Source organism: Aethalodelphis obliquidens, unplaced genomic scaffold (assembly GCF_003676395.1).
Source record: "Aethalodelphis obliquidens isolate GAN/ISIS:26980383/991018 unplaced genomic scaffold, ASM367639v1 scaffold124, whole genome shotgun sequence".
Lineage (NCBI taxonomy): Eukaryota > Metazoa > Chordata > Mammalia > Artiodactyla > Delphinidae > Aethalodelphis > Aethalodelphis obliquidens.
In genome coordinates, this window is record NW_020838068.1 from 365,549 (window position 1) to 383,165 (window position 17,617).

Consider the following 17,617-nt stretch of genomic DNA (forward strand, 5'->3'; position numbering starts at 1 on the left):
AGAGCCTCAATACGTGTATTTACCGTGCATATGTTAATATCAGCTATTCAACAAATGTATATGGGAGGAAGGAACACAGATCTTCTTTACATCTGGATATGTAGACACACAAGTAAGTTTACAACTTTTGATACAGACTCATTAGTACTCAGGAAAATGCCCAACTCACACAGTGGATAAACTTAATTTAATGAATCAGATTAGAAGTAGTTCAAGCCTAAAGGTATTCAGTAGAGAGCGGTGGGCCACCGTTCAGTAATGCCTTATTCCTGGCAATTTCTTTGTTTTTAACATCTTTATTGGAGCATAATTGCTTTACAATGGTGTGTTAGTTTCTGCTGTATAACAAAGTGAATCAGCTATACGTATACATATATCCCCATATCTCCTCCCTCTCGCGTCTCCCTCCCACCTTCCCTATCCCACCCCTCTAGGTGGTCACAAAGCACCGAGCTGATCTCCCTGCGCTATGCGGCTGCTTCTCACTAGCTATTCTACTGTCATTGTCCTTCTAGCAATGTTGTAAGCATGTGTTTATTTTCTTCCACACCCTCCACAAGAGACAAGGACAAGACTTATGACTGGATTAAAACGTCAAGCTGTGCAACGTATGTCCTGCCTAACGGAAATACAAGCTAGAACTTCTGCGGGTAATTAAAACTCAATCTGTAGTGGAGGGTGATGTCTGCTCCTGATGGGAAGGCTCTCTGTCTTGTCTTTGATCTCCAGTCTAGAGCACATGCCCCAACAGCAGCCCAACCAGATAGAAACTCACGGCGGTCAAGCCTCTGCCCACAGTGACCAGCCAGAGTCACTGTGGAAGCATCTTCCTCCAACAAAGGTGGCAGCTGTTTCGAGGAACCCCAACTGTGACCAGGCAGAGTTACCAACAGGTGACAGGGGCTCCAGGATGAGAGGACACGTAATTCACAGGCACTGTGGGTACTCCATCATCTGAAACTCTAAAGTGAGGTTGGAGCCTCGCAGACTTTGGGTGCCAGTTTTGGACATCCCCACCCCAGCAGGCCATCCTTGACACTGAATGGACCCCAGCTCAGCTGCATTATGTTTCCTGATTTTAAAAATAGGATGGTTTGATCGCTCCCCTCTGTCCTTTCCTGTGCAAAGTATGGAGGGAAATACAAGGACAGCTAAAACATTGTGGGAAGAACAATGACAGTGTAGGAAATCCAACAGAGCAGTGTGCTGGGGCAGGTGTTGTGGAAGGGCCGGGCTAGCGCCTGGGTCAGGTCCAAGCACAGGATGAAAGGCGCATGGCTAAGGCCCCAGCTTTGCCAGCCCCCATCCCCCCACAGCTTCTGGACGAAGGGCAGATGCAGCACCTGGAAAGCCACCTGGTGATGGTGTGTACCTGTGCAAGAGTGAGAGAGGGCATGTGGTTTTCAGAGGCCAAGGCCAACGGGGTGACTGCATTTAGGACCCAGAAAATGCTGGCTGGTGTGACATGAAGCATTTCTGTACATGAGAGGAGATTGTACAAAGCTCCTAGAGTGTGGGCCTGGCTTTGTAGGCAGCCTTCTGGAAAATTGCAGGATCACCCAACCAAAAAGCTGTGGTGAGCCCGGGTAACTGGGAGGGAGAGGGATATTAACATCCCCCCATTACCACCCCAAACCTGACCCAGATAAACAGAGTCATCTTATTCTTCAGTACAGGCAATTGTTGGATAGCTATCTAAAGGACGAATAAAATCATCTTTAAAAAAAACAACCTTTACTCTTTTGGTTGATCTCTAACATGCTGAGTCTTAACCAAATTAGAACAGAATGCTTGTTATGCGCTTCAGCTTCAAGAAGAGCCCCCTGTCTCCTTCCCACCGGATTCCACGACTAAGCCCCAAATATGTAGAATTACTGCAGTAGCCACTTTCAATAAGGCCTTGGCTGATCGAAAGAACATCGTTCCTGTCATGCGAGAAGAGTGGCAGAGAAACACACAATAGCTGCATCTAATAAAGAACTAGAGTAGGCTTCTCCCATTCAGCAGGACAAGCAATGGTAGAGCGCATTCTGCCCCTGAAATCGCAGAGTTTATTGATTTGTGCCAAAGCCACTATCACGAGAGAGGTAATACAAGAGACCTACATGGACTTAAAGCCCCAGGACTCTGTGTTTGTAAAAATGTACTCCTGAACATAAAGGAGGCTCTCCAGCTTCTGAAAGCGGGTTAAGACATACCTTTTGACTGAGAAATGATTAATTCTATGTTGTCAGGAGAATTCTGAATCATTCTAACAGCCATGTCGAATGTGAAGCCCTCCAGACTGATGTGATTCAAGGCTAGTATCTGCCCTCCTGGAAAAATAAGACATCTCAATAATCCCATCAAGGAAATGAGAAAGAGCAGTTCCTTAAAGCAGCATCTCTGGCAATCAAAAATGACATACCTGGTTTGATCTTTTTAGCTTTTTCAGCTGGTCCCCCAGGTATAATAGAAGATATAAAGATGCCAGGATCAACTTTGCCTACATCCTCTCCCTCATTAATGACAAAACCTATAATCCAATTATATGAAAGAAGATGATACTTAATGATTTTGCAGCTCAGAGAGGTTAGGTTATTTGCTTGAGATCACACAGCTACTAAGTAGCAATGCTGATATTTGTACCTAGGTCCTCTGATTCTCCAACAGCTCTTTCTACTCTGCCATGACAGATGGAGGAAAGTGGATTGTCCCGCATTCATAAGCACAACTACAGCTAGGAACATTATGTATTATTGTTCCAATACATAATCAGATCGGAAAAAAAGATGATTTTTAATCAAGTAACCCTTCTCTTCTTAAGGGTCTTCGAATGTGGTAAATAGTAAGAGATGAAAAAGATTGACTACTCTTCCCCATCCCTAAGAATCTAAATATGCTAGAGAAAGGTTATTACGTGGTATTAGACAGAAAAGCCTTTTTCTATCTTATACTTAGATTTTCAAGATCTGCACCCCAAAACCTGATCAGGCCTAAAAGGAAACTTTGACCCCAACATCCCATTGCTGGTTAGGGACATTTAAAGGGAAGAAAAAGAAGTGATCACTGAAAAAGGCAAATGGGGGAGGACAGGCAGGAAAAGGGAGTAGAAAAGTCTAAAGGGAAGATAGCACACCCCTCCCCTCTGCCCAGAGGGAAAGACTGGGTCCCCCCTGCCAGGAGCCCTCTTACCAAAACCACGGCGTGGATCCCGGCTCAGTGCCACGCGCACAATTTCTCGATCTGGTTCGGCTGTAAAGCTCCTTCTCCTCTTATTTTGTGGCCCTGGAAGTGGAAACAAAGCCCCACCCACATTGTGCTTTTCCCCCAAATTATCAGAGACCTAATACAAAAGGTGTGAACACTATTTCACACACACGCACAAGGCTGGGCATGGATGGCTGAACACATACTTTTTTTTAAAATAAGTTTTTAAAATTTATTTTACTGAAGTACAGTTGATCTACAATGTTGTGTTAATTTCTGCTATACAGCAAAGTGGTTCAGGTATACATATATATACATTCTTTTCATATTCTTTTCCATTATGGTTTATCACAGGATATTGAATATAGTTCCCTGTGCTATACAATAGGACCTTGCTGTTTATCCATCCTATATATAATAGTTTGCATCTGCTAATCCCAAACTCCCAATCCATCCTTCCCCCAGCCCCCTCCCCCTTGGCAACCACAAGTCTGTTCTCTATGTCTGTGAGTCTGTTTCTATTTTGTAGAAAAGTCCATCTGTGAACACATACTTCTGATTAGCCTCACCAGGTCAGTGTTGGCTCATCAAGGGCAGAGGCAAAGGCAGGTGGGCCGTGGCGCTTGCTCTGCATGACTTCCTACAGCTATTCATTTTTCTGCATTGGTCTTGGGACAAGACAGAATCTGAGCAGAGATGACCTTGCTGGCAGTGAAAACTGAAACTAAAGTTGGAGCACAGAGATGAGACAGCAAAGCCTTCCCCTCTTGGACCCCTAACAGTAGGGGGTGATAGGGCCCTGCAGCCCAGCACAGGTTTCCCCCAGCTTGGGTCTTGGAGGGGACCCAAGGCAGAGCCCTGACGGGCAATCCAGTGCTGACCACAGAGCACGTGGAAAAATCCCCAAAGAGTGACCCACCCTCCAGCGTTTTCCACATCGCTCCCTCCCCCAAGGGGCCATGGTGGGACCTGCACACAGTTCACAGTAAAGAGCCACCTGGTGGTATTCCAGATCCAATCCCAGGCTTAATGCTCATCAAATAGAAATATCTTCTCTAGCTCAGGAATCTCTCTGTCTTTATGTCCCACTGGGGACCTGCCTGGAGGATATATGACAGAGGGGAATGCCGCCTGCCCTGTATATGTTTTCTGGTGAGTAGTGGGAGATGATATTCTGGGCCCATATGAAGAGTTGTAAAGAAAATGAATGATACGTTTTTCCAGCCACGCCCCTCCACAGCAGGTATTCCTCACGCTGGACCCGAGCGCTGGGAATCTTCACCAGTGCTAACACATTTAGAATCTATGTGCTCAGCCCAAGCCAAAGGTGGACATCATGGGCTTTTCCCAACCATAAGTAGTTTTGTTTTTTTTTTTTAACATCTTTATTGGAGTATAATTGCTTTACAATGGTGTGTTAGTTTCTGCTTTATAACAAAGTGAATCAGCTATACATATACATGTATCCCCATATCTCCTCCCTCTTGTGTCTCCCTCCCACCCTCCCTATCCTACCCCTCTAGGTGATCACAAAGCACCAAGCTGATCTCCCTGTGCTATATGGCTGCTTCCCACTAGCTATCTATTTTACATTTGGTTGTGTATATATGTCCATGCCACTCTCTCACTTCGTCCCAGCTTACCCTTCCCCTCCCCGTGTCATCAATTCCATTCTCTACGTCTGCGTCTTTACTCCTGTCCTGCCCCTATGTTCTTCAGGGACTTTTTTTTTTTTTTTAGATTCCATATATATGTGTTAGCATACGGTATTTGTTTTTCTCTTTCTTACTTACTTCACTCTGTATGACAGAATACTCTGGTTTCTCTTCAGATCGAATAAATCTTTCACCTTCTACGTAAGTAGTTTTGAGATTAATGGAAAAGCAAAAAGATTGTGAACATTACTGGGGAAGCAAAATGAAGTAGTGGAAAAGATTGAAAGCAAGAGTCACGTGTAAGGTTTCCTTTACCCCAAGCCCACGGCTTGGCCCGTACCTGTGTGTGTGCTCTGAGCAGGCCGTCCAGAGAGAGGGTCACAAGTCGTTGGCTTCTGGGTCAAACAGATGTGCTCCAGCTGCTCGTGGCCAGGGCAGGGCCTGCAGGGAAAGTCAACAAGATGAGGTAAGATGCCCCTAGAAGGCAACTTCCTGCCATTCTGAGTGTGGGTGGTGGCCCCTTGCTCATCAGTCAACAGATCCATAGACAGACCCCATCAAGGGCTGGTCTGGTTATCAGAAGTACACTGGAAAGAATGGCTTTGGGGGCTTTCTATCTTAGAGGGGACCCTAGAGTCACCCAGGCCCCCTATGAACCTCCCACTATCTCTCCTTTGAGTTGAATAAGCAGCCCTTCCAAACCTCCATTTCCTTAACCAGAAAATAAGAATATTCCTATTTCCTAGACTTGTGATGGCCCCAAAATGAGGTAGTAAGTATAAAGCACTCATGCTTTTAGTGGGTCCTGATTTTTCTGTTGTTTGCTTTTTCAGCTGGGCCAGCCATGTTCCAACACCTCCACTGTGATGTTCCAGCACCTCCACTGAGGGCTTCACACAGTAACTTACCTGCTTGATCCTTGCAGATACTGGAGTTGGCGACCCCCTAGTAATACTGAGCTGAAAACAAGAATCTTTCATGCCAGCATTCAGTTGGCTTTGCCGAGCCAGCATTCTAGCAAACAAAGGATGTTCTAAGCCCTAGAAGAATAATGAATTAAGTGGGGACCCTGCCCGACCCACAGGGTCAGCTCTGCTCAAGATAAGCTACATCCAGGGATGAACAAAGTAGAGAGTGAGCAGAAAGAACAGAGGCAAAGTCGCAGGACTTAGAGCCCTGGAAAAAGCCAGCACTGGGCCGCATCTGAAGAAGGAAGGCCAGGAGGTCGACCATCTGAACAGATACATCAGCCCTTCATCACCCAGGTTGGCCCCAACCTCAGGGAGCCCACACCTGCCCCACTGCTTTAGGCAGCCGGCCCAAGGCAGGGATGGGTGCTGCCACCGCACCTCTCACTGCAACCTGGGATCAGTGATGCCCGGTGCTCCGGGCACAGAGCCTGGCGCTGTTCAAGGGGCCAGACTTAGAAAGGGAAGAAGAGGAGCGATGGGGGAGAGAAGGCAGATGCAGGGCGAGGGACAAGCACAGGGCCGTTCTTCAGAGATTAGGGAGGAGGCCTCACTCTAACCCAGCTCCTGTTTATACTGTGCATTTCAGCAAGTTCAGCCCAAGTTGACTGAGATCTGACTAGATGTCAGGCCCCGGGCTGGCAAGGGACTGAGGGTAAAGGTGAGTCAGACATGGGCTCTGCCTTCTGGGAGCTCCCAGCCCACTGCGAGTTGCAGGATGGGTGCCTTTCATGCCATCTAGAGCTGACCTAAGTGCCCAGGGAGAGGCTTTGGCAGAGCACTCCTGGGTTTCAAAGAAGGAGATACCCCAGCAGACCTAGAGGGGCCAAGGAAGGCCACAAGGGAGGGCCTCTGGAGAAAGGAAGGGATTTTCTGCCTTAGGCTGCCCCGGCCCATGTGATCCAAGTCACACGTGCAAGTCTATTGTTTAAAAAGGATAAAAAGCAGCATCTACTGCAAATCACAAAGAGACTAACATTGTGTGATTCCACTTGTACAGTAGAGTGAGGTCCTTAAAGTAGTCAAATGCATAGAAACAGAAAGTTACCAGGGTCTCAAGGAGTGGGAATGGGGACTTGTCTTTTAATGGTCATAGGTTCAGTTTGGTAAGATGAGAAGAATTCTGGCTGCACACCAATGTGAATATACTTAACAGTACGCTGCTGTCCACTTAAAAATGGTTAAAAGGGTGAATTTTATGTTATGTATATGTTACCACAATTAAAATAAGCTTTTAAAAATGCAAACCTAAAGAAAATAATGCCATTTACGGAAAGTCTCCGCATGCTGGCCTCAGAGCTGAGGAGGAGACAGGCACATTACTGTTCTCTGGAAGCTCCCCGTTTACAGGACAGATAGATGCATGTGGATGTCGGGGTGGCGGGGCCCTGGGGGCAGCGGCTTGAAGGCGAGCCAGTGGTGCTGGCCAGGGCAGTCAGGAAAGGCTCACAGAAAAGGTGCCATGAAGTAGGTGGGGCAGGGATTGTATGTCAGGATTGGCACCCTGATGGCATCCCCGTTCTAAGCAGTGCTGAGCACACAGTTGCTCAGGCTTGACACTGGGAAGCGGGTCCCATCTCTTGCATGTCAGTGTCTGCATGCCATCCCATCCTTCCCGTCCTGGCTCTGGCCCGCTGGTCAGCAGCACCACCTGCTCCTGCCACACGGGCCCTCTGCTTGTCACCTCTGTGAGCGCCATGAGGCAGGGGCTGTGTCCGTCCTGCCCACTGCTGAGTCCTCAGTGCACAGCTCGGGGCTGGCACACAGCAGGCACTCAACCAATTTTTGTAGCAAGAGGAACTGGGCCTTCGCTCATGGCATTCCTGCCTATCTCCCCTCCTTCTCACTGTGCCCAAACCCATGGTTGGTCAAGACCCGCTGTCACTTCCCCCATGCAGCCCTCCTCTGTCCCCTTACTTGGAAATCACCTCACTCTCGGGGGAGCGATAAAGCTGTACCTGTGTCTGCCTTAAACATTTAACCATTCTATCCCCTTTAAGAGGGTTTGTGTTCCTACCTTCTCCCCTAGAGACTAGGGGAAGGGCACCAACATTAGGACACTCATCACAGACTCATCCCATCTTCAGGGTTCTATAACACCATTTAATTCCCACAGCCACCCAGTGGGGTGGGCATCACTGCTCCCACCACTAGACAAATGAGGAAAGAGAGGCACGGGTGTTACAAACCACTAGCGCAACATCACACGCAGCAGACAGCTGAGTAGGTGTAGGTGGATTTCCATGGCATTGGGCTCGTTCCAGCACCCTGCCTGAAGGGGACCCTGGGCTGGGTGATCTTTGCACCAGCCACAGCAAGGATGATGCACTTCTCATCCATGCACAGGGATGACAGAGCTGGATGGATGCAGCCCTTGTCCCACCTCAGACCGACCAGAGCAGTGGTGGGCAGGTCCACCTGAGCTCAGCCTCAGCTTGTGCTGATCTAGCCTCAGATACGGTCCTCTTTCTGCCCTAGAGCTTCTTGAGCGTCTTGGGCATCTCACACACCCCCTCTATCCCCCCACCTTGCCCAACGGTATAGGAGAGTTCATACCTCCCACAGACAAGCTTGCACCAGAGCGGGATGGGAGCCAGTGCACAAGTGTCCACTCCCTGGTCCTTCAGACAATTCTGGGAGGGCTTCTGTGCACTTCTCATGGAATTAAGCCCTGGCTGCCCACAGCAGCTATCTTGATGACACTGCCCCCTTTCTTTTCACTTTCCCTCCTCCCCTGTCTCACTTACCCTGCTCACTCCTGCTTCTCGGCATCACCTCCACAAAAACCACCTGCACCCAAGTCATTGTCTTGGGCTGTGCTTCTGGGGACCTTCCAGATGGCCAGAGACCCTAGATTTCCCTTTTCATGGAAGGTGACCCATAACCTCTGACGTGAGTTACTAAGGGTTGTGAAAGTCTGGCATTCATAAACTAAAATTAGAGGAGAACCAGAGATTACTGAGGACTCCAGTCCAGCTTCCTGTTGAGAAGGCTGGCTGCCATGCAGTGCTGCCAGTCCCTTCCTGTGCGTGCCCACTGGCAGGTCACTGGAAGGGTGCTTTGCAGTCAACACATTCTCAAGGTGGCCTTGAGTCAGTCATGGCTTCTTCAGGCTTTTAATCTATAAAGTGTTATAAAGTACTATCAGTTTGATGACAGATTAAAGATGGCCACATATGCTTTGACACTCCTACATCAGGAGGTGGGGACTGTTTCTTCTGCCCCTGAATCTGCGCTGACATGTGACTACTTTGACCAAGAGAGTATGGCAGAAGTGACCACGTGCCAGCTCCAGGCCCAGTCTTTTAGGAGACTGGCAGCTCGCCTTAGGCCCTTGGAGCCCTGAGCTGCCATGTAGATGCCTCACTACCTTCCACAGGGAGGCACCATATGGAGAGGGCCTGAGACCACACTGGGACTGAGAAGGGCCCAGCTGAGCTCACCATCCCAGCCATCCCCACTGAGGGCCTGGGCACATGCACAACACAGTCCTGGAGCCTCCAGGCCAGTCCTGATGAGTACCCTCAAGAGAAGCAGAAGAATCGCCCAGCCAAGCCCTGCCTAAATTTGTAACCCAGAAAATCGTGAAACAGAATAACAAAATGTGTGTTGTTTTAAGTCACTGTGCTTTGGAGTTGTTTGTTACGTGGTAACAATAATAGATAGTTTTGCTTCATCATTATTGAGTTAGTTCGCAGTGCGTGGTGATGCATACTTGCATCAACAGAATCTGGAGCAGTAATTTTCTAAGAATTACTTTAAGATATAATATATGCATTGCAATTCAAATCAATCACCCATACCCTCTTGCTGAAGCAGATGTATAACTCATTCCAAAAAACAGCTCCCTCCCACAGCCCCCTTCATTGGTCCTGTGCTGCCTGTGAATCTGTGCTATTTATAGAACTTGTAATGTAAGTGCAATCCAACTTCGAGGCTATTTTAAAATTTATGGATCATTATGTTATAATGTGAAGTTGTGTTGATAAGCTCATTATTTTCCCTTGCAAATTAAATTGCAAGCAATCCATCAAAAGAGAAAGCATCGGCAATGTAGAGCTTAGGAGTATAGACTCCAGGGCCAGCTGTGTGTGTTCAAGTCTCACGCTGGGAGAAAACAGAAAGTACTTCACAGGGTTGTGAGGGCTAATGTAGTTGATGGGTACAGTGCTTAGAACAGTGCCTGGTTAAATAGGCTATTGCAACTTGTTTATTTTGTTCCCTTCAATTTTGTATCATCACCTAGCTCTTTCTCCACCAAAAGATAGAGCAACGCAGCAGGGAGACACGGGATGTCTGTCCCGTGTCTAGCATAGATCTGGCCCATAGCTGCCCTTCGGGAAATCTCTGTGGATTTAGTTGATAATTACCCAATGAATGCATACTTCCCTTAGACATTTGACATCCTTTAAACAATGTCTTCACGTATGGATTACTCCAGAGCACCAAGTACATGATGCTTTGGGCCCACAGAACAGATATGTCAAACCCACCTGCCTCTGAGCCCTTGCGCCCTGGTCCCCTTGCTGGTGTCCACAGTGAAGTTATCCAGTGACGTGTGTAACAGGCCTCCTGCCGCACCCTCCAGCCCGGGTACAAACAGTGCATTTTCTGAGCACGACAGTCTCTGGATCCAAGTGAGCGGCTTGGACTGGGCCAGGTGTGCAAGACTCAGATTGGCCATTTGCACACACTTATCATAATCTGCAATGTGGGAGAAACAGATAAACATAAATACTCACAAGAATGATGCTGGTCCCATCGCTCTTGTGGCAGCCACACATCACAGGCCCCAGGCTCTGTCCTGGCTTTTCTTTGTCTGCATGGAGGGGCCTATTTTTCCTCATGCTAGCTCGTGGAGCTCCTGTGATTAGCCCTGAGAATGCCACGTCTGCCTAATTAGCACTGACTAAGGAAAGAAAACTCAGACACACAGGAAGGAGGAAACAAGATGCCCTCCACCCCCTGGCAGCTGACAGGCCTTGGAGCCATGGTTCACGGCAGTGTCACAGCGCCAGCAGAGCCTTGTATAAAATTAACCGCTGTCATCCGCTCTGCTTGCTGCCTTTACAAACCATCCTCCAAACGTTGTTTTAACAAATAGGTCTGCAAACTACCTGAGCTCCCAAGATTACACTCTGCCCTGCGGAATGTAATCTTTCATCTCTACACGGCTTAGTTTCCTTGGTAATAATATTTAAGATCCGATTTTCTGAAATATGAATACGGATCAGTTGTGTTGTCTCCCAGCTTTCACACTTCCCTTCCTCCCTGCCTGCAAAAAGAGGTAACAAATGATTCTAATGAGCCCAGGAATGTGAGTGGTTCTCACCACTTCACTCTTCACGTCATTCGTAGGAAACTAGATTTGATAGATAGATTCCTTAAATTAACTAGGATTTACACAAAGCCCAGTTTGTATTTTGAAAAAAGTAAATGATGACTGTGTTCCAACCATCTGTTCCCTGTTAAAACCAAGAAGGAAAGAATGCTCGGGCACACGGCGTTTGTATGGCTCCAGTCATACGTGTGTTTGTGTGTGTGTGCGTATTTAAAGCACAGTGAAATGCCTTCACTGACAGCATGCTCATGAACATTTATTTCCTCAAGCAGACAGCCCCCCTTTCCTACAATGGTGCCTGGTTCATTGTCGGGACTGTACCCACTGAAAAAGGTAGACTTTAAAAAATGCTTTTGGAGAACGTTCTGTGTCTAGGAGGCATTAGGTACCATCATTCACATACAGTAGGCAAGGAAGAAGGGAGGACTAAAAGCAATGTGAATATGACCTGCAGCTTTTGCAGAAATTGTCCAGTATCTGACTCCAGAGCTTGGACCTGCTCAGACACATAGCAGCAATGACTGTAATATCCACACCAGCAGTTCACACATCCTGCATGCTTATTACATGCCAGGCCCAGTGGTAAGCATGTTATCGACATTGTCACATTTAATCCTCACAATAACCCTGTGGGGTAGATATTATTATACTCATTTTATAGATGAGGAAAAGTGAGGCTAAGAGAGAGTTAACAATTTGCTCAAGGTCCCAGGGCTTGTAGGTGGTAGAGCAGGACTCACACTCGGCTGACTCCACAGTCCACGCCAGAAAATGGACGTATAGAGGACATGGAGATACAAACAGTAGCACAGGAGATTCATCTGAAGCATGCCCAGCCCTCTGATCGCTAAGGTCTAAAGGGATAGTGATCTTAGCTTTAATTGTGGTGTATATTAATACCCACAGGGGGAGATTTCAAGGAAAGAAAGTGGTGACAGGGAGAGGTTCAGAGAAGTTTTATGGGCTTCAAGGGAGCCTTCATATAGAGGTTGGAGGTGCAGGAAGAAGGGGCTGCCCCCTGGGGGAGGAGGGCTCCCAGAAGGTAGCAGATGAATGAGAGCATCACAGCTCTGGGTCCTGAGCAGGGCTTTGTCCCCGCAAGAAGCTGGAGAACAACAGGGCACTGGGGAGGATGCTCTGTTAACAGGACAGATCACACAGTGAGGTCAGGGAATGAGAGTCTGGATGTCAAACACTTAGCATCAGGCATTCAGCATGAAGCAGGGGGGCTCCTGGGGCTGGTGGGGTTGGTGGGAAGTGCTGTCATCATTATTAGACCTTAGCTTAGCGGGGTTCAATTGGCTGGACAAATGGTGCAGGAAGGACTGATTGGTAGGTAGGAGAGCCAAGGGTTGATAACCTTTCAGGAATGGAAGGAAGGGATACCAAGAATGTCGCAATGCCGCTGACATGTCAAGCAGAGTGAATGGTTTCTGTCCACCGGTGGAGGGCAGGGGCAGGGAACTCACAGCCTAACTGTGGCACCAGGAAAGTAGCTGACAAATATCTAAATCAGTCTAGACGGCAAGGCTGAAGCCAAGGTTCGTTAACAGAGTTTCAAGAGTACAGGAGCCAAGGAAAAGGTAAAGGAACCAGGGCAGGATCCTGGGCAGCCCCTGCAGAGCTGCAGAGTCTCAGAGCCACAAGCTCATGGAAGGGCCACCGGCATCCCTGCAGCCCCCTGCTACGCATCTGAAAGGGCTGAGTGAAGGCCTGTGGTCCCACTCTGCAATGCTGACAGATCCTGCCTGATTTAGCCCTGAACGTATGCACTTGTAAAAGCTTGTTGAGTTTTCCCTGTCCCCAGGGAACCAAATGTAACTATAGAGTAATATGCTTGTTTAGACACTTCACAGAAGAATGACTAAGAAACATTTGGAAAATGTCCAACTTCTTAACAATCAAAGAAATGCCAAATGAAACAACACTGAAAAATCATTTTTCCCTATAAATGAACAAAGATAAACATGATAATATCTATTCCAGCAAGGATGCAATAAAACAGGCACAATGATACTGGACATGGGAATGGCACTCAGGAAAACAGGAAGGGCCCTAAAAATGCCCCAACCTTTGTACCCCAAATCGAACTGAAATCTACCTCAAAGAAATAATACACAATACAGAAAATTTTTCTTCCAATGATGTTTACTGCAATATTATTTATGTTATTGGAAACTGAAAAGCAAACTTAAAATCTAGAGGAATGATTAAGTAAACGATTGTATTTCCACACTACTCATCCATCTATGCATTCATTCAAAAAAACATGTATTAACCATCTCCCACTTGACACACCTCTGTTCCATGCTGGAACCGTAAAGGTACGGGGACACTGTCCCTGCCCTCCAGGAGCTCCCAGCCCACTGCAAACTGGAGGCAGATACATCCACAAATAAAAGGGGCAGAACATTACAGGTGAGAAGACGGAGTCTGCACAAGAGAGGGAGTAGTCAACTCCACCTGGGAAGGGAGTACGGGGGCAGTCAATCAGGAGGAACTTCAAGGAGGAGGTTGTCCTTGAACTTATTCTTGGAGAATGAGGCTTATCTTGGTGGTCTGAGCCTGGAAGGAGGCAGGAACAGCATTGTAGGTGGAGGCCACACAAATGTTAGATTCCCCCAAACTCCTATGATGGTAGAATTTGCAGTTTGAGAAAATAGCATATTATGAGCGAAACAGGCTTAGAAGGACTAATTTTGCTAGTAAGCCCAAGGAGTCTTTATAAATATCTTATGTTCACCGATATCAGGCAATAAAATTGATATTGATGATGTTTCACAACAGTGTGAAGGTAAGGTACCTGCTCAGCAGGTAAGACATAATTAATTTACATTCATTATCTCCAATTCCCTGGAAACATAATGGAAATGCTACTCTGCAATTTCAAAGAAATATTTATATATTTATTTGGTTTCGCTGCAAATAATACGCCACCTTTGTTTTCTGTATTTGGTTCTACGTCTGAATGCTCAGCAATTTTGGTTCCTAGTTGATCCCCCGTCCCAGGACTGCAGGAGCCAGTGACACAGCTCCCCTGTGAATTGACTGGCACCTAACAAAACCCCCCACAAGCAGGAGCTACCGTTACTAGTCACATGGAGCCATGAACGCCAGACACTCATTCTAGATGAGCTACAGACAGCACACACACCGTCCTGTTGGAGCGCAGCACAAACCTGCCGGACGGCCAGTTGCTCATCTGAGGACACCAAGGCTCAGAGAGGGCAAGTGAGCGGTCCAAAGTCACGCAGCTAGTAAGTGGCACCTCTCTGAGTCTGTTGAACTCCAGGCTCCGCATTCCAAGCCTGGAGTTCCCAAACTTTCATCTGCGTCCAGATCACCTGGGTTCTTTTTCGAATGCAGATTCTGATCCAGGGGCCTGAGGTTCTGCATCCCTGGCAAGCTCTCAGGTGATGCACATGCAGAGACCACTCTGAGTATGAAGGGTGAAACCACTATGTTATATTGTGCCCTCTTATAAATGAATAGGAAATAATGGTGAGAGATCAACAGCAAACTCAAAGCCAAATATCTCTAGGTTGAGAAGATGGTGTCTACTCACCAGTTGTAACTCCGGGAGAGCTCGTTCGAGCGTTAAATCCATGCTGGGCGCAGCAGAGGCCCAGTAAATATTTACAGGTCTTGGCTGAATCAGTGACAAACATGTGCTTTTGCCCAGTGATGCTGCTTGTGATGATGAACTTCTTTCGCTGAGGGAAGCAAACACAGACTTTAATATATTGATCGTTCTTACCTATCCATTGAAGCACAACTATCCAGAAAGTTGCCAAATGCTGGAGCCGTCAGTTGGATACCAACGTACTAGGCATCCGGAAGTGTGTGGATGTCTGACTATGGCCCAATATTTTTTCTTAGATTAAAGACAACCCCTCTTTTTATTTTTTCCTTAATTCGTAAATCAAATGTTTGTTTATTGGGCAATTGCTATCTGCCAAGGAGTGTGGCAGGTGAAAAGAATATGAAATGAGTTCAGTACAGGCTTGGCCCTCAGCAAGTAGTGCATTGTGAAAGGCCATTAAATACACCTATAGTTTGCATTGTCCAAACACCCAGAAATTGAAGGCAAAATCTCAGCTTGCATCATTATAGAAATGATAAAAGCACATCTGTATGCGCATGTTTCGTGCTATTATGTGCCAGGCTCTGTGCTAAATCCTTTCTGTGTATTAATTCATTTCATCCTCGAAGCTATAGAATGAGGGAGGTCCCATCATTATCCTTATTCTACAGATGAGGAAGCAGATGGAGACTCCTCAGAATGCAGCAGGAACTGAGGTCACATCCCCAAGAAACGCTTCCCTACATTTATATCTTCAAGGTCCATGCACAAAGTGATAATATTTGTACAGCTCACTGTGATAAACTGGAGAGGATTATCTATATGGGGTTATCTATATGGAGCTTCCTGGAAAAAAATCCGTAAATTTTTGCAATATAAAATTCTAATAAGAACAATAAAATACAAAGTAATAGAGATTATATTAGATATGAATTTATATATAACTTCCAAATAAAATCTCTATTCTAGATATTTCAGTAAGAACCTTGAGCTTGCTCCTATAAAGATAACTTTATAAATACAGGGTTTGTGCTTGAAAGGACTCCCTGAAACTCCTGAACCTCTTTAATGCTGATTCCTTTTAATTCACGATAGTCACCATTCCTAAGAAACTCCATTCACACAGTCAGATATTAACAAAAGACAGATAACTATTCATTGCTTTTCCTCTAACTCCTTTTTATCACTAACCTAATTTCAGACAATTTGAGCATTCTCTAAATACCCTTTTCTTACATTAATAAATGTAATGTTGAACCTATACTAATGTGAATGGATTCTGAATCCAATTGAACTATACTATATCTAGTATTTTTTTTGTATAATGTGTTTTCTCATTCATAGATGCTGTCCTACTAGCCTTACTAATTCTTCCTTAGTATTCAAATTATAATAATGTCTAAATTCCGCTAGCTAATCATTTTATTCACACTTTTGCAAAGTTGAATATTTGCTTAGAATCCATCTACTTTTTCAGTATGCGTTGATATGTTTTCATACAGTCCTGACCACTCAGGTATTAAACATTTTAGATAAGTCATTTTTTAAAATTGAATAACTCGGGACTTCGGTGGCACAGTGGTTAAGAATCCACCTGCCAATGCAGGGGAAACGAGTTCAATCCCTGGTCTGGGAAGATCCCACATGCTGCGGAGCCACTAAGCCTGTGCGCCACAACTACTGAGCCTGCTCTCTAGGGCCCACGAGCTACAACTACTGAAGCTCGCGCACCTAGAGCCCATGCTCCGCAACAAGAGAAGCCACTGCAATGAGAAGCCCACACACCGCAACGAAGAGTAGCTCCCATTGGCCACAAAAAGAGAAAGCCCGTGTGCAGCAGCAAAGACTCAACGCAGCCAAAAAAAAAAAAAATTAAATAACTGTTCTTGAACAAATCTGAAAAAAGAGAATTGTTCACACACATGCGCTACTTCTTTCTTTGAGCTCATAAACTCTTGGCAAGGTCTCGTCCTTTTGGACCCCAGTGCCCTAAGGTGTCCCAGAGGGTGGAATTTCGATCTCATTTCTTGGCATGGAGCTGAAAACAGTCTTGACTGTAGCAGTTTGGATTTTTTTCCATTTTGATAACATCATTTAATGGGAAATTCGTATCTGTAGGTCAACTTTCACACAGGCGAGCTGCTCTACGAATAAGATGATGTATAATTTGAATCCCAGGGTTTTCAGCGCAAACATGAAAAATATACATCCCTGCTGTTGCAGAACAAAATACTTGGTGCTTCTGTAACATCATGTTTGTTTCTAAGCATGGTTTTACTATTTCAAATATTTCATCCCCAATAGTTTTATTGTTGCCGCTGTTTGTTCACAGGCTGGTTTCTTTGTTTGGTTTGATACATCTTTGCAGAATAATAAGATTCTTCCAGACACAAGCGGAAGTGCCCTGAAGCTAAGGAAGTTGAAATCCCAGGTCTCTACTTGGGAAGGCCGTTTCCTGGGAGGGACCCAGCATATTTTCTTATGTTCTTGTAAAACGTGGAAAGTGAGATGCCTTTGCCACAATCTGTTAAGCCCACTGACTCTTCTTTCCACTGCAACTCAGTCTCACTTTTCTCACCATAGGTAACGTTGCATGGTGGGGAAGCAGATCTCACTAAGGAGAAGTTGAGACAGGGCTACATTTAGTGTAGATTTAGTGGGATTTATTTATGCGGTTTGCAGTCTCTTCTTCAGTAGTTTATTGCCAACCATCCCAGAATACTCCTTCCATTGGACCGACTCACCCAAAGTCTCAGCATAAAGATATAGGGCCAGTGGCCATGTGAAATTGACTGTGCCCTACAGTACCCAGCCCCAGAAGTATGCGGTGTCAGCACTGGAGGGGAACAAGGTTTAAAATACACACAGCCACAATATCAAA

The 17,617-nt window shown here is 46.1% G+C and overlaps 1 protein-coding gene across 1 annotated transcript in view; it reads right to left on the reverse strand.

Annotated features, from left to right (window-relative positions):
* The window catches only part of LOC113615769 (FERM and PDZ domain-containing protein 2-like), a 97,331-nt gene that overhangs the window by 5,335 nt on the left and 74,379 nt on the right, over positions 1 to 17,617 (reverse strand). The window contains exons 15-21 of the mRNA XM_027098532.1: positions 14,719 to 14,866; positions 12,966 to 12,974; positions 10,306 to 10,516; positions 5,185 to 5,285; positions 3,175 to 3,267; positions 2,408 to 2,515; positions 2,199 to 2,315 (exon numbers count right to left, since the gene is read on the reverse strand). Coding sequence (XP_026954333.1) covers positions 2,199 to 2,315; positions 2,408 to 2,515; positions 3,175 to 3,267; positions 5,185 to 5,285; positions 10,306 to 10,516; positions 12,966 to 12,974; positions 14,719 to 14,866 — 787 coding nt within the window. The remainder of the gene's footprint in view (positions 1 to 2,198; positions 2,316 to 2,407; positions 2,516 to 3,174; positions 3,268 to 5,184; positions 5,286 to 10,305; positions 10,517 to 12,965; positions 12,975 to 14,718; positions 14,867 to 17,617) is intronic.